This window comes from Canis lupus, chromosome 37, assembly GCF_003254725.2.
Source record: "Canis lupus dingo isolate Sandy chromosome 37, ASM325472v2, whole genome shotgun sequence".
In the NCBI taxonomy this organism is placed as follows: Eukaryota; Metazoa; Chordata; class Mammalia; order Carnivora; family Canidae; genus Canis; species Canis lupus.
The window spans coordinates 29,962,965-29,985,525 of NC_064279.1; the positions used below are offsets into that span (position 1 = coordinate 29,962,965).

Here is a 22,561-nt window from a genome sequence, read left to right on the forward strand (position 1 = left end):
CAGTCAAAATTACATTTGAATGCTATTTGGACGGCTGCCTCAGAAAAATCACTTCAGAAATATTTAGTAATTATGTATTTGGGCTCCTACAATTTTGAAAATAGAACACACGGGCAAAAGGCAGGGGGGATGGAATAAAAGCATCTACACATGTAGCACTTTCTAAACTAATGAATTTGTGTCATTTTTACTTTAGGACTTATGCTTGAGGTTGGGTATGCTGAAGATGTAAATTTTCTTCCAACTTAATCTGCTCTATACTGTTAATTCCTTTTAAAGTAAAGTTTCCAGCGAATACACAAAGTCTGTACACATTGCTTTCTTTACAACTGTTAGAGCTGTCGGATGAGAGTAGGTATTCCAAGTAGAACATAATTGATTTTATTCATTTTTCTTATTATGTACCTCAGTTTATGCATTCATCCATCCCATTGTGTCAGTTTTGGCCTTTTTTTGTTGTTGTTTTTATTTAAATTCCAGTTAATTAACGTCCAATGCAATATTAGTTCCAGGTGAAGAATTTAGTGATTCAGCACTTCCATACAACGCCCAGTGCACATCACAAGTGCATCCCCATCACCTAGTTCCCCCAGCCCCCACCCACCTCACGTCTTGTAACCATCAGTTTGTTTCCTAGAGTTAAGAGTCTGTTTTCTGGTTTGTCTTTCTCTTTTTTTTTTCCCCTATGATCATTTATTTTGCTTCTTAAATTGCACACGAGTGACATCATATGGTACTTGTCTTCCTCTGACTGCATTATATAGCATAATACTCTCTAGTTCCACTCATGTCATGGCAAATGGCAAGATTTCATTCTTACTTATGGCTGAGCAATATTCTGTTGTGTGTATACACCATGTCTTTTATCCATTCATCAGTCCATGGGCACTTGGGCTCTTTCCATAATTTGGCTATTGTAGATAATGCTGGTATACACATAGGGGTGTATCCCCTCAAATTAATATTTTTGTATCCTTTGGGTAAACACCTAGTAGTGCAATTGTCATACTTAGCCAAAGTGTGATTGTTGATAAAGTATCATTAAAGACATTTTTCCAGAAATAAAAAGATGTCAGAAAATTGTAATTTAATCAATTCATCAGTTTCTCCAAAACATAGTTACTCCTACATATGTAAAAGTAATATTTATATTTTAAGATGTCTTTAGAAGTTTATTTCATTAAAGGAAAACTAATATTTCAATACCTCCAATTTTACAAAATTAAATTAGCACACTTTAATTTTGCAATCTAGTTTTATACCATTCTAAAAACTGCAAACGGCTGAAAATTTTTTTGAGACTTGATGTTTGGATCACAAACCCCTTCGGGTCCACTAGTTCTTTATTTTTCACATTTATATAGTCTTAGATTTTGCAGATATTTTTCCACCATATTAAAAAAGATGTATTAAACCTGGAGTCTTCCCAAATTCAACAGATTTCTCCCCCTCCCAAACACAGTAAAAAAAAAAAAAAAAAAAAAAAAAAAAGATTAAGTTACTACTGAAGCAGAATGAAGATTATCTCACATTTGAAACCAAACAAATTGGGATCCCTGGGTGGCGCAGCGGTTTAACGCCTGCCTTTGGCCCAGGGCGCGATCCTGGAGACCCGGGATGGAGTCCCACATCAGGCTCCCGGCGCATGGAGCCTGCTTCTCCCCCTGCCTGTGTCTCTGCCTCTCTCTCTCTCTCTCTCTCTGTGACTATCATAAATAAATAAAAATTAAAAAAAAACAAACAAATTCATTCCTTTTCTTCAGCCTGAATATCTAATTTACTTCAAAACATTACCAAGTAAGGGCACCTGGGTGGCTCAGCGGTTGAGCGTCTGCCATCGGCTCAGGGCGTGATCCCGGGGTCCTGGAGTCGAGTCCTGCATTGGGCTCCCTGTAGGGAGCCTGCTTCTGTCTCTGCCTATGTCTCTGCCTCTCTCTGCGTGTCTCTCATGAATAAATAAAATATTTTTTTAATTATCAAATAAATTATCCTGGCATCCCTCTACTGAATACTCATTTTACACACAATAATAGCATTTTTAAAAAAAGATTTTATGTATTTATTCACGAGAGACACAGAGAGAGGGAGAGAGAGGCAGAGACACAGGCAGAGGGAGAGGGAGAAGCAGGCTCCATGCAGAGAGCCTGATGCGGGACTTGATCCCGGGTCTCCAGGATCACACCCTGGGCTGAAGGCAGCGCTAAACTGCCGAGTCACCCGGGCTGCCCCAATAATAGCATTTTAAACATGTGCAAGTATCAAGAAGCAACGTTCTCTTATAACAAGATCAGGTGTAGTTCAGAGTCAGCTGGCAGGTGGTGCTAACCATAGCAGAAGCTCCCAAACTCACACAATTGCAGAACCACACCTTTTACCGGCCTCCTGGAAACCCTCAACATTTTCTAAAGGAAAGACAAAAGTGTTTTTTAATAATACTATCAGTAAACAGATAAGAGGATGTGTCAAACTCATGGAAATAATTCGAATCTAGAATATGGTTAAATCATAAGCCTATCATCTCAGATTAATCTGCCTTTGTTGGGAACTATGCTGTTAATCCAAAGAGAGAGATGCTTATGAAGTCGCAAAACAGACTAGTTAACAAAATAGTAAATGAACACTTTGAGGCAAATAAGTTGAGAGGAAAACGACCTAAAATATTGATGGCACAGATGAATGGGGAAAGCTAATTGAGATTCAGCTAATAGGTGAATTTATTCACAAAGAATTTATCAGAAATAAAAGTACATCTGTAGGTCTGAATTCCATATTAAATAGTACTACCTGGGGCACCTGGGTGGCTCAGGGGTTGAGCATTAGCTTTTGGCCCAGGTTGTGACCCCGGGGTCCTGGGATCAAGTCCCGCATTGGGCTCCTGCAGGGAGCCTGCTTCTCCCTCTGCCCGTGACTCTGCCTCTCTCTCTCTCTCTCTCTCTCTCTCTCTCTGTGTGTGTGTGTCTCTCATGAATAATAAATAAAAATAAAATCTTTTAAAAATAAATAACAACTAGTACTACCAACAGGTGGAGCTGGTGTGCCTGGGTGGCTTAGTCGGTTAAGTGCCTGATTCTTGATCTCAGCACAGGTTTTGATCTCAGAGTCGTGAGTACAGGTCCCACACTGGGCTCCACGCTGGGTGTGGAGCCTACTTTAAAAAAAAGTGTGAAGCTAATAGAGCCCTATTTGTTTCAGTCCTTCCTGTTTTTAGTTCTATGTGACAAAACAGATTATCACGGTTGAATACCAAAGTACATTGTCTACAGGCAGAGTTTTTTCAAGTTTGTCAAGAGCTGAAATAAGAATTGAAGAAAATTTTAATGGTCCTCCCTTTGTTAATTACTAAAAAATGGTCGGTGGCTTATTTTACTTACATCCCCGAGCATCTGATGGGACTTAACCCAAAACTGCAGGGACCATGTGGAAAGAATACATTAACATTTACCAACGACGTTCATTGATTAAACCTTAGAAAAGCAAACACAGTTCCTCAGTGATGTTTCAAACAATATGAATCCTAGAGAGGAATCATTAGGTCTAGAAGAACAGCAGCTGGTGAAAAGCTTTATCATTATTTTAGGAGACTTGATTTGAGCAAAAAAAAAAAAAGATTTGAACAAAGTAAAAATTCACTTATTTGGCCACAATAAATGCCAATTTTACATTTGCTCATCAAAGAAAGAAATTACTAGATTTAAAGAATGACTGTATCACTAACTACAGGCAAGGAGATCAGACTATCAAAATGTGGGTGGATGATGAGAAAGAAGTCAATAGGAGCAAAGCAGCAAATATTCCTCTTTCATTTGCTGTCACCTGCTTGTGAAGTTGCTCGAAGCATCAGGAAAATAAAGAGATCACATTAGGGGCGCCTGGGTGGCTCAGCGGTTGAGCATCTGCCTTCATCTCAGGTTGTGATCCCGGCGTCCTGGGATCAAGTTCCGCATCTGGCTCTCTACAGGGGACCTGCTTCTCCCTCTGCCTGTGTCTCTGCCTCTGTGTGTCCCTCATAAATAAATAAAATCTTTAAAAAAAAAAGAGAGAGATCACATTAAAGGGACTCCACCAGGAATTATGAGTAGCAATTTCAAGCATATAATTGGATTAAAAAACAATTATATTCATAAAAACACACTCAAGTTCCTCATTAAAAAATTTAAAAACATTTTATTTGTAAGTTTTATACAAAGTTAGTATTTATTATCTTTTGCTTGGTAGTTTTATTACAATTATATAATATAAAGAAAATATAATGATTATTTTCCCCGAGACTCACATAAAAAGTCCTCCAAATCTCTCAAATTTACAGTGTGCTACATCATTATGTTCATTTTCTATGTGAGGCACTGACACAGAGCCTGAAAAGCCCTACATACAGCTCAGCAGGGTCCGAGGTGGAATTATCCAATCTGAAAGAATCATGAATAAATACCTTCACCTCAAAACGGTGGAAAACTTCAAAAGAACCAGAGAAACTGTGTTGATTTACATAAAGTCCATCTCTACAAAACTTTTTTAAAATAAAGAATTCCGCTATATTGACAAGAAAAAGCAAAACCACAAATCCGAAGACATAAAATAAACCTAAGTGATCAAAATGACAGTTAAACTTTAATCCGAGGCCATCATTGCCATCACATGATTAATTTGAGTAAATATTAGATATTAAAAGCCCAATAATTCTGTTATATACTAATCTGAGTTATTTCTTTTTAGCAATGGCTCTTCGAGGAATTGGTCCATGTTTTCTTCTGTTCTTGTGGTCTTGTCTTATTTTCCCCTAAATCTGGCAAGATGAATCAAAGAGGACGTTTTTCCCTCCAAGAAGACATTTTTCCTTCATGGCCTCTAAAGATCTACCATATAGGATCATTTAGAGAAAGAATACAACAGTGAGCCCACTCTTCTCATAGGAAAAGCATGAGGGGCCCCTAACCCCTAACTCAACAGAAATCATATCAGGCCTCAAAACTGGTAATGAAAAGGCACAGGTAGGACGTTGGAAGTGGAAACCCAAGACCGAGTATTAGGAGCTATTTCCCTATAATGCGTGATCACATTTACTACTGGTGTAGACAGAACGTTCATTCCAGGAAGCACGAATACAACATATTCACGATAATAATGGTCAGCAGCAAATAATTTGGGGGCATGAAGAAATGAGAAAGAAGGAAGAGCATCTACCACATAGGCTGTAATACTATTCAATTCTCTAAGTCTAATAAACAATAAGCCTTCAAATATAGGAGATGCACATTAAAACACAGTTGAAGCAAAATCTTTCAAGTAACGAGTCCTTGGAACCTTAAAAATTATTAAAATTGAAGTAAAAATAAGAATTGCTGCTATTGGTATTAGTCTTCATTATACTGTTTTCATAGTAAGGGAAGTCATAGACACTGTATCTCCAGAAGGTGCAAATCCTTAATAAATACATAGAGTTTATAGGAAACATGGCCTTATTGGAATGCCCTTTACATTCAATTAAAAAGTAAAAAATCAAAAAATTAAAACCTCAACTAGATAGCAGCTTCCAAGATAGCAAAACCATTTAAGTCCCTTGCTATCTTTGGTTATTTTCCTTAATTCCAACCTTGAAAAAAAAAAAAAAAGAATTCAGGACACTAAAATCAGATACATTGTATCTAGACTGGAATTACGTTTTACTAAGTATATGAAAAATGCCCAGCATTAGGTATGAACTCTGAACTATTAGCATGACTTGGAATTATGACACAGTTTAAAAAGCTGAACATTTAGAAAAGAATTATTGGTGGGACATATATTTTACATTCAAAATCATGGGTTACTATGATACAGTTTTCGGCTGTCAGTAGAGGATCAAATGCAACAACAACAAAAAAACATACTGCAATGCGTTTATTTAAATTAGCTTAGACATAGCACGTGGAGTTCAAACATCACGAACAAATATTCCATCAGTGGAGTCACTGCAGCAGTTATTTTAACACCCAGAGCTACACCAAGTAGGGGTGTGCAGTACAACACAGACATGTAATAGTGCTAAACATGTTAAACAACTTGCTGCTAGTTAACAAAAAATCCCTTTTGAGTTATTTTTGGCATCATGCCTGAGACTGCGAAGAGCCGTCACGGGCGCTGCTAGGGTTCAGGCTCGCAGCGTCTGGCACGGGGCGTCTTCAACCGTCGCGCAGCTAAAACGTAGGCTTGTTCATATATTCTTCCATTGTCTGAAAGAGAGCAGGAAATTAGAACAATTTCCCCTTAAACCACAGCCTCTGGCAGAACGGGAAACCTTTTGCGTTCTCTTACTTATTTTCTGCCGCACAGAAGTTTCCGAAACACATCTGGACATACGTATCTTTGCATTCGGGCGGAGAATGGCGATGCAAAGCTTGAGGATGATTTGCAAACGTGACCATATGGCCGGAACTAAATAACTTTCAACAGGCTTGATCATAAAAGAATGTCTGATAAGACAAATGCTAGAGCCACAGCTGCCAGTGTATGACCATTGACCTCAGATAAATGTGCCCACTAAAATGATCTGTAACCGCCTCCGGGCACAGGTATTAGAGCAATCTCCATGTATTCGTGTAACATACGCCTCATACGGATTCTGTGCAAGACAAGACCTCTTCGTGCGCTTATTGGCAAGCTACAGAGGGTAAACAGACCACGACTCTCCAGAATCTCCTCCATGTATTTTGAGGCTTTCCTCCAAGTATGCAAACTGTCTCCATCCCCACAGTTAGCTCGTTTGCTAGCACGCCACGGGACCGTCATCTTTTCCCAGCACTTTAAAAAAAAAATGCTTGGACAGATTCCCAATTACAGGTAAGTCAAAATATACAGCGATGCTGCAAGCGCTTTACCGTGCAAGACAAGCGGGTCTTCTCTTGCACTCTTTCCTGTTGTGAACTTAGGTATTTGTATTACGCCGGGCTCCAGGGTTGAATCAGTAAGAGGGTTCAGGGGGCAGCCTCGGGCAACGGCCCCGCCTCTCCTGTGCCAGCCGCGGAATCGGCGATGCACAGCCCGTTCTCAGGCTTGGGGCGCGGGGCGCGGGGCGCGGGATTCGCTCACCTCGGCCAGGGGAGGCATTGACGGGCAGGGCCCAAACAGCAAGGCCATGGCTAAGCAACATTGTTCACAGGATAATAAAGTTAAAAATCAAAACAAAAACAAAAACGAAATAAAGTTAAAAATCAGGTGTTCAACTGTTTCTCACCAGCTCTGTTTAGAATTCCAGGGCTCCTCTGCTGCAATACCAGTGCCCAGTCACCCACACTTCCTCCTAAAGCTCTTACACCTGCTGGATGGGCACCGGCCAAGAGAAGCCCACATCCTGCGGCCTTTCCCCTGCCTCCTCTTAACGGACGCCGCCAGTGTCTTCATCGTCAGCCGGGGTATCACGCTGGCCCGGGGCCCGATATTCGTTGCGTGTTATATCCACTTTGCACGGAGATATCCTACCTTTGCAAACCTGACATACGAGCCTGCAGCCTTGGAAGGGTCTCGGCCCAGCAAAAGGCTCTGGAATTGTCACTCTACTGGCTTCCCAGCTCACTGGCCCCTAGTCACCGGCATGCCTCACGGCCCTGGCTCAGTCTAAGCGCCGCCCTGACTGCTCCCCCTGAACCGTGCTCCTCCTCAAAGCACAGAAACCAACAGCACCCAAGATTAATATTTTCTTGAGCTCGCACTTCAAAGGTTGGAACAGAGTTTTAAGATTGACACGACCCTAAGAGCCCTGCCCCGGCCTTTCACAAAAGGACCCAAATCTATCCCTGGGACCCTTCCGTTACCCGTCTCGCACCACCAAATTTCTCGTGGCTTCAGCGTGGGCTGTACGACAACTTTGTGCTGCAGCTCGGCGTTGCTCGGCTGTTAACAGGGGTTGTGTTTTACAGGGTGACGATGTTGGGGTGCCCCCAGGCGCTTCTCACCCATCCACACAGACACAGGCAAGGTAGCCTATGGTTCCCTGCTAACGAGGTAGCATTTTGACCCACGCTTCTCATTCTGCGCTGGAGCCTCTTCTGTCGCCCCTGGCAGTGCAGCCAGGAATTGCAACCCCCACAGGTAACCAGCACCATCTTCCCATTCGGTTTCTAGTCCCTTCTTCTTCATTTTTTTTAAAGATTTTATTTATTTATTCATGAGAGACAGAGACACAGGCAGAGGGAGAAGTAGGTTCCCTGCGGGGAGCCCCATGCGGGACTCGATCCCAGGACCCCAGGGTCACGACCTGAGCCGAAGACAGACGCTTAACCGCTGAGCCCCCAGGGTGAGCTCAGTTCATATTCCCTTCTCCTCTGTCCACAGGTTGTTGCTCCCAAAGTAAGGCCCCTCCTAAGGTCACCCCCCAACCAATTAAACTGTTCTCTTCTTAATCCACATCACTCATGTCAAGCCCTGGGATGCTCAGGATACCTGTCGAGCATTTGGGAGATTTAAGACTATGTATGTATCTCCTTACTAAGTATGTGAGGACAGGCCAGCCTTCTTTATTCTAAGAAACCTTTATTAGGTAAGAGTCGGGAAAGTTCCAGGGGCTAAAAGCAAACCGAATATTACAAAGGCCTCCTTCAATCTTTTGTAGCTACAGATAGTTGCGTGGGTCCAAGGACGGGGGAGAAAAGAAAGCAGTCATTCTTTTTGTCTTACATAATTATATTACTGGTGCCTGTTCACGCTAAACCCTGGTTCATCGACTCAGTGACCGAGCTGAGGCCCCAGCGCCCAGGAGAGTGCTGATGACGCGGTGTCCATCCGGCAGGTGCTACGGCTTCCCCGTGGCCCTCACGACATGGCCCACTCACGCTGGGGCCTCGGCGCTCACGAGGGCCCCCGAGGCCTGCCCCTCGCGACCTGGCACTCACGCACCAGGCGCCTCAACCAGCAGTGAGTGTTTCACCGTCAGAGGGGCTCTCCCTTGGAATCCGCGCTCCCCAGAGTTCAGAGCACCGGCACCAGCTGCGGCACAGGCTCTTTACGAGTCCCCATTTCTTTCAGAGGAGGAATTCAAAATGACCCAGGTGTGCTTGGCCCCAGTTCAAAAAGCTTTCATTACTGTAACTGCCAAAGACCCTGGTTAAAAAAAAAAAAAAAAAAAAAAAAAGTCCCTTTCTTCCGTAAAGCTGAGATTCCACAGCCAAGGGCCCCGAAGATAGAATTATAAGTATTCTAAGAAAGGTTCTTCTGTGGAATTTCCAGACCACTGAGTTCTCAAGGACCCCGTTCAATTCCCTTCCTGCGCATTTGGAGAGAGCCACGCAAACACCAGAGTTTGAAAGCATTTATCGAGGCGAGAACACCTCTGCAAAGAAACTCCCCGGCTCCTGAGAGGCCTGCGCCTGCCGCAGAGGGTTTCCTTGGGTCCATCCGTTCACCTGCAGGTCCCCTGCGCGGGCAGCAGCAAGCCATTGGTCGGCTAGGAAGAATGGCTTTAATGCCAATTTTTAAAAGAGAGTTTATCATCCTCTGGGATCTCCTGACCCGAGACTATAAAAGAGGCAGGTAGGGCGGCCCGGGTGGCTCAGCGGGTTAGCGCCGCCTTCGGCTCAGGGCCTGATCCTGGAGACCCGGATCGAGTCCCACGTCGGGCTCCCTGCATGGAGCCTGCTTCTCCCTCTGCCTGTGTCTCTGCCTCTCTCTCTCTCTCTGTCTCTCATGAATAAATAAATAAAATCTTTAAAAATAAAATAGGCAGGTGGAAAAACCCCAGGATGCTGTGTGAAGAAGCACCCAGTGATGGTGGAGCTGGGGTACAGCTCAGCTTGCGCTGGAGCAGGTGGGGTCGCTCATCAGGGAGGCGGAGGGTCAGAGAGGACGTGCCCCTTCTGGTGTCCTTGGAGGAGTGATGGGGCATCGCAGGGAAGCTCCCTTACTGGGCATGAGGCAAATCTGCACTGTGCCCAAAAGACCTGCTGCAATTTATATAAATATCACAGAGGCAGGAGCACGACCCCTAGGATGCTTCAGGGCCCATTTATGCCTCGGCAAGCAAGCCACAGTCTTCCCAATTTACTTCTGCAAATAGGAGCACACATGCAGCCTCACTGGGAGGTGCAAGAAATTTTAATTAAAATGATAAATGCCATCTTCAGTAATAAAGTTCTAATATCCCCCGCAAATGAAATAATGATGTCCTCCTCTTCTCCATTCCCAGGGGAGCACAGATATTTTAATGAAAATCTTTTCATACCTTTCATGAAATTCTGGAAAAACATAGCACTGAGCTTTTGGTACCTTTCTGACAGTGAGGGGACCTCACTAAAGAAACTCAACCAAACAGAAGGAGCGAAGACTCTGGAGCCCAAGGTTCTGCCATCAAATCTCCATTCCACACTTGCTGGCTGTGTGACATCAGGTGGACTGTTTGACCTCTCTGTGTCTCAGTTTACTCATCTTCAAAATGAGGGTAAAAATGCTACCCACCTCTTAGAGCTACTGTGATAATTAAATGAGTTAAAACAGGTAAGTCACAGGGCAACCGGGTGGCTCAGTGGTTGGCATCTCCCTTCGGCTCAGGTTGTGACCTTGGGGTCCTGGGATCAACTCCCACATCGGACTCCCCGCAGGGACTCTGCTTCTCCCTCTGCCTGTGTCTCTGCCTCTCTTGCTGTGTCTCTCATGAATAAATAAAAATCTTTAAAAAAAAAACATTTTAAATACAGTTAAGTCACTTAGAAACTGCATGCTGCCCAGAGAACGCGCTCAGTAAGTGTCAACCGATATATAACCATCACCACCACCATCATCGTCTCTCTCCAAGGCACAAGCACTGTGTACTGACCTCCTGTAACGTATCAGAATCTTCAATGGCTTTCACAGCAGACTTTTTGGACGTTTCCTGAATTTCTCCACCCATTATGAACTCGTCAAGAATAAAGTAAGCCTTTTCAAAATTGAAGATAATATCCAGCTCACAGACCTGGTAGGACAGAAACAAAACATTTCGATAAACTTGCAGGGTTATCGGGGCAAACGTACGTCAGCGTCTCAAGCTTTTTCAACACTTACACCCACGTGGGACCCCGAAGGCAAGGCTGTCAGATGGTGCTGTGAGGCCAGAGACACAGAAGCAGGGACTCCCAGGCCTTCAGCGAAAGTAAAACCACATTCCATTAGGCAGACAATTTCCTTAAATAATATTCTTTTTATTCACAACAAGAAATTTGAGAGTTGGGACAGGCATCAGGCAGCTTGGCTCATGTTTCCTTCGGCACAAATGGAAGCCAAGTCCCCGCTACGACGCCTCCTTCCTCCTGCTGTCCTGTCTGTAAATCTTGGCTCGGAGCGTTAGGACCCTCTGAAGCTTCCTCCTCAAAGGCGAATTAGCTCAACTGTGCTAATTTTTCTCAAAATTATGTCACAATCCAGTGGTTCTCAACCTTCAAGAGCATACTGTGAATCACCCAGAAGGCTCCTTTAGGGACTCGCTGCTGGGCCCCAGCCCTGTAATTTTGTGACTCAGTGGGTCTGGGGAAGGCTGGAGAGTCTAAACTTCTAACTGGTTCCCTGGTGATGCTAATGATGCAGGCCTGGGGACCACCCAGGGAGAACCACTGTCCCAGTTTGAAGCAGAGGCTGAGATGGGGTGCCTGGGTGACTCAGTGGTGCCTTCGGCTCAGGGTGTGACCCCAGGGTCCTGGGATCGAGTCCTGCATCGGGCTTCCTGCAGGGAGCCTGCTTCTGTTTCTGCCTCTCTCTCTGTATTTCTCATAAATAAATAAATAAATAAATAAATAAATAAATAAATAAATAAAATCCTAAATTAAAAAAAAGCAGAGTCTGATAGATTTTGCTGTTTAAGTGAAGCAAGTGGCAAGAGCAGCCCCATAATCCAAATAGGCCTTGTTTCCAATTCCCTACCAAAGGCCACTCACTCAGGCAGTCTGCTGGTGTTTTCCTCCTCACTTACCCCTCAACTCCCAACACTTCCCTTTCCTGTTCCACACTCGCTTGAAGGTTTCCACCGTCAACTGGAAGCTTTTAGCCCTCCCCAACCTTGACCTCTAAGCAGCACTGGATACCCTTCCCCAATCTTTTTCTTGAAAATTCTCTCTCCCTCTTGCTCCCCAACGTTGGCAATACCATCCAACACCAGCTCTTGTCCTGCATCTCTGGTGAATCCTCCTCAGGTTTGTCAGATGATCTCTCTCTCCGTACTTTGCATTTGGCTAAGATGTATTTATGGAGTGCTTGGGGCATCAGTCAGCAAACCAACATCACTGCTGCATGTTGCTTACATTCCAAAGACCCAGCTTCTTCTTAAGCACTGGTGTTGCTCATGAGAGCCTCTCCTCTTTGCAACGCATGTGTTATAGACAATCCCATGGATGCTCTAGAGCGTGTCTAGCACTCAGGTGTCTTAGCAGACCTAGATATCTAGCCCTGATCTCCTGCTAGAGCGAGTCCAATACTTTCACCTGCTCATTAGACATCTCTGCCTGGAGATTCCTCGGGCCAACCAAGTCACCATGTGCCAAAGTGAAGTGAAGCATATTCTTTTCCCAGTAAAAGATGTTTTGCTTAGTAGCTGCAACGTCTGTCTATCCGTGGTTCAATCAAATTCATCCCCCGGGTCCACTGATTTCCCCTCCCCCTCATCCCTTTCCATCCTTCGGCGTCATCCCTCTCTGCTTGATCACCGATTCCTATTGATTCTATGGTCTAAATGAATCCCAGCCTTTCCCGTCTTCCCCCTATTGCACCACCATTGCTCAGGCCTGCACCCTCTCTCCTTAAGGCCATGGCATTGACCCTCTGGGTGGTGTCCGTCCCCACTCAAGCCCAACAACCACTAACACTCTGATGAAGTGACGATCTTGTGCCTGCCCCGTGTGAGGTCTTATGTTCAGGGCAGAGCGGTAATTCTTCAGCCTGGCACAGAGAAGTCTCACCACCCAGCCTGGACGGGCTCTCTGGCTTCCTTGTGTCAGCGCTCAGCCTACACCACCACACTCCACTAACTCACCATGTTACCTCTTTACCCTTTGCACATCCCAGCAATTCCTGGGATGGCCTCCCAATGTCCTTTCCTTTATTCTGCTGGCAAAATTAAGCTCATTTTTCAAGGCCAAATTCAAAAGTCAGGGGCACGCTGTTTCCACCGAAACCTCCTTTCCCCCATTTCAGATTTCCCACCACTTGCTCTGTGGTCTCTTGCTTGCATCTTGTGAGCCCTAGTATATGCTGACTTACCACGCTCTCCCCCAGGACTGCAAGCTCAGGCACAGACCTTATCTTAGTCATCTTGCTATGCCTGGTATCTAGCACACAAGAGGACGCGATATACGTCCGCAGGATAAATGAGTCATCACCACTTAGGCCTTGTTTCTATCATGTTGGGCACTAATGGCTTCCCAGATCCGCAATTCTCTGATGCTACCGAGTGCTACCACTTTACATAAAACGGATGTCAACATTTTAGCAAACTGCTCCATATCGTTAGGAGTTAGGTCAGAATCCACAAGGTAAACGGTTAGGTAAATACCACTATCGTAAAGGGCCAGCTCAGAAAAACTCATCTAACTCATCTGCAAAGGTCACAGTCTCCTCATTCGTTAGAAAGCACCATCTGGTGGGTAAATCAACAACCAGCAGGTGTATATGTCCACAGCTACCTTCACCCTCCCTCAACAGTCTGCCTGCCTCAGTCTGCCGTGACAACATGGAAATTCCATGTAGAAGTTGGAAAGAATGACACAGATTTCCATAGACAGTCGTGGAAACTACTCCAAGATACATTTGTAAGGAGAGGGGGAAAAAAAGAAAGTTGCAGAATAATATGCATAATGCAATCCCATGTAAAAATAAAACCATGTATGTCTACAAGGATATGTAAAAAAATGCATTCTTTTGCAATTTTTAAACAGTACAGATAAACAAAAAGAAACACAATACATCAGACATCCATGCGTATTAGAGAAGGAACAAGAAGCAAGCAGTTACCAGAGGTCAGAAGAGGCGAGAGGTCGGGAGCTAGAGTAGCAAGAGCTGAGGAATCTCAGAGGCAGGCGGAGACCAGGAGTCGAGACAGACAGGAGCCTCGTGGGGAGAGACCAACAATCAGAATCCTGCAAGGTGAACCTGGCAGGCCCTAAATCCAGTTCTCTAGGACCATCTCAACCCCCCCTCAGAGCAGCGACCAGTCGGGCTGGCTGACAGCCGTGGGGCCTTCGTTCACTGCATCCAGTTTCAAGGGATGGGAATCAAGTAACATGGGATGTGCACACAACACACACACACACACACACACACGCACAGGCAACCTGGATATACATTTACTATCTCCGGATCATGAGGAAATGGACCTTCTATTGGAATTACAGAGAGTATTATGAATGAGCCACCATTTCACATACAGCAACTCCAAGATGCTGCTTTTATGGTTCTGCTTTGAGCCTAACCTCAAGGGGTATCTGCAAGTAAGAATGGGAATCACCTCCCAGAATTCCTTAGACCAAATGCAGACCAGTTACTCAAATACTTGTGGCTCCTGCCTCTAGGGTACCGGCCCAGTACAGCAAGAACGTATCCCCCGTGCTCAAATGACTGCGTTTCATCTAATTATGCAAAAACAAATAGTGTCCGTGTTTATAAACACATGAGCCTATAGATTTTTTTTCCTGCTTCTGTGTATCTATACCCTGGATCTCTCAGCCTGCGCTTCACTATAATTCAGTTTGCAGGTCTTCTCTTATAGCAGAACACGTGATGTAGAAATGGTTTCTGGTATTTGAATAACTAAATACTTTCAGATGGAGTCTAAGAACCTTCTCTTACTAAATTCTCTTCTAAAGTAAATACAGGGGTGCCCCAGTGGCTCAGTGGTTGAGCGTCTGCCTTCAGCTCAGTTCATGACCTCAGGGTCCTGGGATCGAGTCCCACATCGGGCTCCCCACAGGGAGCCTGCTTTGCCCTCTGCTTGTATCTCTGCCTCTCTCTCTGGGTCTCTCATGAATAAATAAATAAATCTTTAAAAAAAACAAATATAAAATATTTAAATTACATACAGTTAAAGTATCAGAACATACATAAAATAATTACAGTTTATGGTACAATGACATAGCAATTGGCAGTTTGTAATGTATTATTAATTACACAGTCTCTTTGATCCTCACAACAGCCCCATGAGATTATCAAAGTAAATATTTCTATTAGCCTGTTTGAGTGTTATTTTTCTTATCTGTAAATTAGAGATCTATTCCGAGCCAAAGCATGGGTCTAGTTAGTGAGTGAGTCAACACCAGACCCAGTAGGACTCAGAAGCCTCCTCCTCCTCCAAGAAAACTTCCTAAATCAAGATCAAATGTCTCTGGGATAGGAACACCAATACCCTCTGAGCACATCTGTAAAAACTCATACTATAGTCTATGTTGGGAAAATATGGCAGCCGACTAAATTCTCAGACAGACCTTTATCTACTGGGAGACTCTGTTGCACCTCCCCTTAGCCTCTGTAAATTGGGGTTAATGCTGTTGACTGAAGATTGAAAGATTAACTAGCTAATCCTTGTAAATCTCCCTGGAATTAAAAAAATTCTCAAAAAATGCATAAATTAGAAGACAGAGATTTTGATTTCTCTCTCGTAGAAAGGTAATATTTTCCAGTGTTATAAGAGAAGCTCAGTACAGAGTTTTCTCTTCAATAATATTAAGGACAGAGTTCCAGGAAACCTTCAGTATTAACACAAGGGAAAAAGAAAGCCAAAGAGAAATATATTATTCCTGAGATGATGTCAATGAGCATGAATACTGGTAGCTTTGCTCATCACAGTTAATTAATAAGAACTGAACACCTACTGGGCAGATAGCCTTGAATTGCTCTTAGCTGTTCTTAGCTTAATAAAAGATTCATTGAATTTTTTAGCAAATTAAATTTTGGTCCATGGCAAAGACAGAGCTTCTAGAAGTATGCCAAAATAGGATGAAAAATTAATGTTGGAGAAATAGGAATTCATTCTGATTCTCCTTATATCTTAACTAGGTTTGGCATTGGTGAAGGTGATTTAGATTCTCTTAAGAAAGCAACATGTTCTGAAATAGCTAAAATCTGTCCAGATAAGATTGAGATCAAAATTTAACCCCAATTCACATTACCACAGTCGGGTAAATCTAGAAAAACACAAGAGGCCAAACCAGAGTGCAGAAATTATGGGCAGAGGCAGGTCCTAGGAAAGCCTGGGCCTCAGGAAAATCAATCCTTCAGGCCTTTCTAAAAGGCCACATCTGCAGTGGGTTTCAAAGTGTCAGGCTTCATTTGAATAATGGAAAGCATAAAATTGAGTAATCTCAAGTTCAAAAACATGCTATTACACATCTGCACACCTCTCTTTAAAAACTAAAAATAAACACAGAGAATCAAGAGAAAGAGAAAGAAACATGGTCCAGCTGTCTCACTCTCTACACTGACCAATGACCTAAAATCTCCAAAGCAACGTGTAAGGTCATCTTCTAACATCACTGACGAAGGAAAATGGAGGGGAAGAAATAGGATGAAAGGAGGGAGGGAGAGAAAAATCCCTTCAAAAACCTTTCAAGTACTCACCCTGTGAAAACTGTTCCAAGAAATCTGATAACACCTCGGCCAATACTGCAAATGCTACTTACTCCATGGAACAGAGCACAGAAAGTCTTGTGGAAGCGAACTCTCCCAACAACACTTAATAGAAATAAATCTTCCGTGAGCCAGGGAACAGAAAAGAGAGCATCACTGAGAGAAATTACATCCCAAACCCAATGATTTATTTCTGAAGACTGTGGCCTGGATGACATGTTTCTGGAATGTTTGTTAAAATCTGGCCCAGAGTTGCTCACAAGTGTTGAAAAATCAAACAGCTAAGTCCCAGGTCATTATCTCGAGAGACTTGGGGTCTGGTGGTCATACAAAGCCGGCACAAGTTAAGGGTAATACCGGGCTGTTCCACGCGGCTGGAGTGCTGAGCATGTCGGGGATAAAAAGAGAGGGCATGGCAACAAGGTTGGAGACGTGGCCTGGGACTGATGTCTAGAAAGCTTAGAAGTTTGGCTTTTATTCATCTTAGATGATGGAAAGTGACTGGGGACATCTGTCACCTGGGTCCCTGCACACCAGGAGGACGGTAACTAACCACCCAGGAAAGGGTAGCAGAGATGAGCTCAGAGGCAGAAAGAGCCAGAGGTGAGGTTTCAAAGGGAAACCACGTAAACCTGTACTAGTGGGAATGGAGGGGAAAGGGTGGATTTTAGTCCATCTGAATAGATAAAGGCAGCCTTTAGTGAAGGGTGGAGAAAAAAGAAAGAAAGAACCACTGAAGGATCCTGGGACATAATAAACTCAATTGTAAGACAGAACAGGTTTGCAGAAGAGGATTTTAGTTCTTGACATGTCAAGACTGAGATGGCCGGGAGAAGCCTGGAGAAGCCCGTCCTCTGCAGAGGAAGAGACAGCTATCTGATCATGGATTCCAGAAGCGGAAGGCAGGTAGACACCCAAGGAGAGTAGGAGGGGTGGGGGGAGGAAGGGAGTTCGGGACAGAAACCAAGAAGAGGCCTTTAGAAACAGGCTGAGAATCAGCAGAACTCAGCGATGTGGCAAAAAAATAATAAAGAGGATCAGTGACAAGCAAGGACCAGTGATGCAGAGAGGTGAGGTGGGTAAAGACTGGTGTTGACCATGAGGAAGGGGCCACTGGGAACTATGATTTCCTTGGAGGCTGAGCTGTAAGCTGCCACAGTGCGTGGGTTCTAAGGATGGCGGCACCTCATACAGGATATTACTTGGCACTAAATGCATGGAGATTAAATACCAATAGGAAAGAAAGGGATTTTGGTATTCTTGTTTATTTGTTTGGCATTTTTTAAATGTATAAATAATATTAAATAACCTTAGTAAAGAATCCAGAGGGAGGATTAAAAAATAAAAACAGAAAAGAGATGATACACAATGAAGAATGAGGAGGAATCCTTCACAATTGGGGCATCTGGGGGGCTCAGGCAGGTAATAAGGTCATGATCCCTGAGTCCTGGGGTGGAGGCCCGCATCAGCTCCCTGCTCAGTGGATGGCCTGCTTCTCCCTCTGCCTCACCCTTCCCTTGCTGGTGTTCTCTGACTCTATCTCTCTGTCAAATTAATAAATAACATCTTAAAAAAAAAAAAAAACAGGAATCCTTCACAATTAAATTCTTGATCATTGAATGAGGCCTCTAGTGTGGTTGTGGTCTGAAGATGGAGGGGACACGGCCTGCCTCTTGAAAGCTTTGGATCCTTTGTTTACAAAGAATTATGGGAAGTGGGAGAAGGTCTCATATTCTGATCCCTGCACAAATGCTTATTTTAGACACGACAGAGAGAGGGAGGGAGAAAGGTTGTGATAAAGACAGAACTGACGTAAGAGCTGAAACAAGGACTGATTCTAAATACACCCGAAAGACACTTACATTTCCAAAGTATTTGTCGAGCAACTCCACGTAACGATGCACAATCTCTAGTGTCAGGAGCTCGTTGTCCTGATTTTCTACTGCACAGCAAAAATACAAACTAGCATACCTTGAAAAGAAAAATTGAAGGAAGAAAAGTAAAATATGAGGATACATCAACTAACCTGAAGTGGGTGTTTTCCACAGCGCGTATGCAGAGTTACCTCTTCCCCAGGGACTCTCCCCACCAGCATCCGAGAATGAAATCATCATTTGTCACCTCCACAGCCTCCCAATGTTAAGTCGAATGCATAAAAATATGGTAGCCATTGGGTTATTTCTGTTAATTACCTGAAATATTGTCCTCCGAGACCGCACGGTGAGACAGGGCCCGGGCCCAGCAGCAATTGGAGGGTCTGCTCACGCCCCTCTCCTGCTTGCGACCGTCCTTTCTCCACTTCACCCCCCACCACGGCTCTCGCTTCACACTGTGCTGCCCCCACGCATCTGTGTCCCACGCTCGGCCCCAGCGGCCCATCCTCCTGCGGCCTCCGCTGCCCAGGATACTCTACCCCATGGCTCGGGCCGCTCCACGCCTCCCGTCCCGGCTCGGAGCTGGGAGGCCACGTCTTCTGGGAAACCTCCAACGCCCCTAACCGCACTGGGCGCCCGGCTCTGCTCGCCCTGCGCTTCTCCCTCCGAGCAGGCCGGGCTCCCGGGCAGATGCTGACGCTGCCTTGCTCACGTCCTCCCACGGCGCACCCCGGAGCTGCGGTAGCTGCCGGGGACAGCGCGGGCCCAGTCTTTACACAACGCTTCACACCGCAGAGGAGCTCCAAGTCTGAAAATCCCAGCAGGTGGAGAGCAGCAGGGACAAGCTCCTTGTAGACAAGTGCTTCCTGGGCCTTCGCCTCCCGTCCCCGGGGCGCCTGGTCCTAAGGGGCCCTTGCCGACGTCTCCCCAGACGCTAGTACTGAAAGCTTTGGGCCCAGCAGAAGCAGCTCTGCCCAGGCACTTCCTGGCCATTTGCTCTGTTAAATACCGCCTGCCAGGCTGCCTCCTGCTTCTCCCGCTCAGGTCTTACAAACGGCCTCGGCAGGAGCCTTCCTAGTGCGCGTCCTCACGTGGGAGCCGCAGCAGGATGCGGAGTGCAGGGCCAGCTCGGCAGGTTCGGGTCCTGCCTTAGACATCAGTTACCTGGGGCTTTTTGGGGGGGACTGCCCTATGTCTCCGGGCCTCGGTTTCCTTACCCATAAACTGAGGATGCTTGCCAGTCCCATCTTGCGACGGCAAGCCGCTGTAATCATGAGAGATTATATAGGCTTTAAATCCAGAAGGAAGGGTGCCTGGGTGGCTCCATAGTAAAGCATCTGCCTTTGGCTCCAATCATGATCTCGGGGTCCTGCTCAGCAGGGAGTCGGCTTCCCCTCTCCCTCTGACCCCCACCTCCCACTCACGTGCTCTCTCTTTCTCAAATAAATGAAATCTTTAAGAAAATAAAAATTAAAAAAGCCAGAAGAATATGGATTTGAATCCTGGCTCTCCCAACTGCCATTTAGCTACTGCCCACTTAGAAACTCTCTGTGGCTTCGGTTGCCACCTCTACAAATATGAGTAATAATAGTAATGATAAGAGCTGCCCATGTCTCCAGCATTTTATCCTGCATTTTTTTAAAAAAATTATTTATTTATTTGACAGAGAGCACAGGCAGGGGGAGTGGCAGGCTGGGCCCCCGCTCAGACCCGGGCCTGAATCTCAGGACTGTGGGATGATGACCAGAGCTGAAGGCAGAAGCTCAACTACTTACTGGACTGAGCCCCGCAGGTGCCTGCGTTCTCCCCACAGCAGGTGTCACTACCGCATAAGGTCTTGTTTGCCTAACCAGCGAGCACGCTGCCCAAGAGCTGCACTGTGGTGTCTCACTTGCTACATCATCCACAGTCATTAGAAGGGCCTAGAAGCAATGCCTTGGATGCACTTATACGTAATCCACACATAGAATCCATCCTGGCACGTGGAAAGCCTTTCGGCAAATGAGAGCTCTTTTCTGTTAGCCTATTGGTACAAGTATTTGGGGTCCAGACTCCAAAGACTTCAGTAAGAGACAGAATTGGGTGTTGTGTTGTAGCTGAAAACATTCAGATTAAACAGCCCAAAGCAATGATGAGAAAGACCGTTCTCATAAAGTTACTCACACCTTTTATAAACGAGTTTGAGCTCCTTCCAGTCAACAAAACTGCTTGTCCTCTGACCACGAGAGAGGATAATCTGAACAATCTCCCGGGTGATCTTTTTCCTTTCTTTGTCAGGGAGCGTCGTGTACCATTTCTGCAGCCGTAATTTCCCCTGTCGACTGAAAAGCAATATGAAATGTATCTAGAACAAATAAAGGACAGAGAAAAACAGAACTTGATCAGCTAAATCATTCTGCACAGACACTGGAAATTAGATGGCAGGGTTTACAAATGATGGTAACTCTGAACAAATGAAAAAATTCTCACCAGCGTGAAATGATCTCATCCAAAAATTCCATTTAACTCATCTGAGAACCAAGAAACATGTGCATCGAAAACACAGCTTATTGATATTAGGGGGGAGAGATAAGAGTTCAAAAAACAGGATTCCTTTTTTTGGAGTCATGAGGCAGAAAAATCATATAGAAGAAATACGTAACTCCTTTGAGAACACGATAAAATGTTCCTTCACGAGGCAAAAATAAAGGGTTAAAAACAGTGGAAGAGTTTACTTTAAAAACTACAGCCAAGTCCCCTGTCACAACTATGGCAACATGATGACAAGAGAGGAAGAGAAGAGAGAAGGAGAGGAGGACACGGTGTGGGCGACGGTGGGAAAGCAACACAGGACCGATTCTCAGTCCTTCGGATCGAAAATCGTCCACCCCGAAGGCGCACCACAGGGATGTGATACGGGTCCGCGGCGGGGTGGCTGCTGCCGTCGAGCCCACCGACGTGTCACCGCCTCACACGGTGGCCGCGGCGCAGGCCCACAGCTCCTCACGTCTGCTCCCAGCAGGTCTCCAGGACTCACCCCAGGGTCACGGCCTACACTCAGCGTCGCCAACGGCAGCCTCCAGACACGCACAGCTGCGCCTCGTGCTCCTCACCCAACCTCTCCCCATCTTCCCCCTTGTCCCCCCCCCCCCCGCTCCCCGTGATCTCCGTCCTCCCCGACGGGCCTCCGTGACTTTGACATTTCAGACCCCACATGTCAGTCAGATGGCGCAGGATTGGGCTTTCTAGGCCGGCTTGTTCCAGTGAACACGAACCCGGGTTCACCCAGGATATCACGGACGACAGGATTTCTTCCTTTCTTATAACTGAACGTATTCCATTGCACACACACACACGCACACACACATGCATGCACGTGTATTCCACACTTTCTTCATCGGCTCATCTGTCGGTGGCCATGCGTCTCGGCGGCTGTGAATGAGGCTGCCACGACTCGGGACAGCAGGTATCTCTGCAAGACACTGATTTCATCTCCTTTGAAGACGTCCCCAGAGCGGGACTGCGGCCGTAAAGGAGCCCTCTCTGTCATCGTTGGAGAAAGCGCCGCAACGGCTGCACAGTCCGCACCCCCACCAGCAGGGCTCCGTTTCTCCACGCTTCCACCAACGCTATTGTCTCTTTGGTAACAGTCATTCTCACCAAGGCGAGCTGATCTCCTACGGTTTGGATTTGCAGCTCTCTGATGATTAACAATGTTGAGCATCTTTTCGCGGGCCCGCTGGCTATCTACATGTCTTCTTTGAAGAAATATCTGTTCAGGTCCTTTCTCCACTTTTTTTTAAGATTTTATTTATTTATTCATGAGAGACACAGAGAGAGAGAGAGAGGCAGAGACACAGGCAGAGGGAGAAGGAGAAGCAGGCTCCATGCAGGGAGCCCGACGTGGGACTCGATCCCGGGACTCCAGGATCACACCCTGGGCTGAAGGCGGCGCTAAACAGCTGAGACGCTGGAGCTGCCCCTTTCTCCACTTTTTAATCAGGTTATTTATTTTCTTGCTATTGACTTGTCTGAGTTACTTGTAATTTTGGATATTAACCTCTTAACAGATATATGGTTTACAAAGATCTTCTTCCATTCCCGGGTGGTCTCTTCCTTCTGTTGATTGTTTCCTTCCCTGCGAAAAAGCTGTTTAGTTT

The 22,561-nt window shown here is 45.3% G+C and overlaps 1 protein-coding gene across 5 annotated transcripts in view; it reads right to left on the reverse strand.

The window, feature by feature from the left end:
* Positions 1-4,144: 4,144 nt before the first annotated feature.
* WDFY1 (WD repeat and FYVE domain containing 1) overlaps positions 4,145-22,561 on the reverse strand; it is a 114,904-nt gene continuing 96,487 nt past the window's right edge. For 2 of the 5 annotated variants that reach the window (XM_025442068.3, XM_035710834.2), the window contains 4 exons: positions 20,588-20,766; positions 18,411-18,519; positions 10,781-10,918; positions 4,145-6,209 (listed from right to left, as the gene is read on the reverse strand). In XM_025442068.3, coding sequence (XP_025297853.1) covers positions 6,174-6,209; positions 10,781-10,918; positions 18,411-18,519; positions 20,588-20,766 — 462 coding nt within the window. In that variant the 3' untranslated portion in view covers positions 4,145-6,173. Of the gene's footprint in view, positions 6,210-10,422; positions 10,634-10,780; positions 10,919-13,941; positions 14,038-18,410; positions 18,520-20,585; positions 20,767-22,561 lie in introns of those variants that run through there. The other 3 variants (XR_007409007.1, XR_003134574.3, XM_025442069.3) reach the window with 3 other exon arrangements.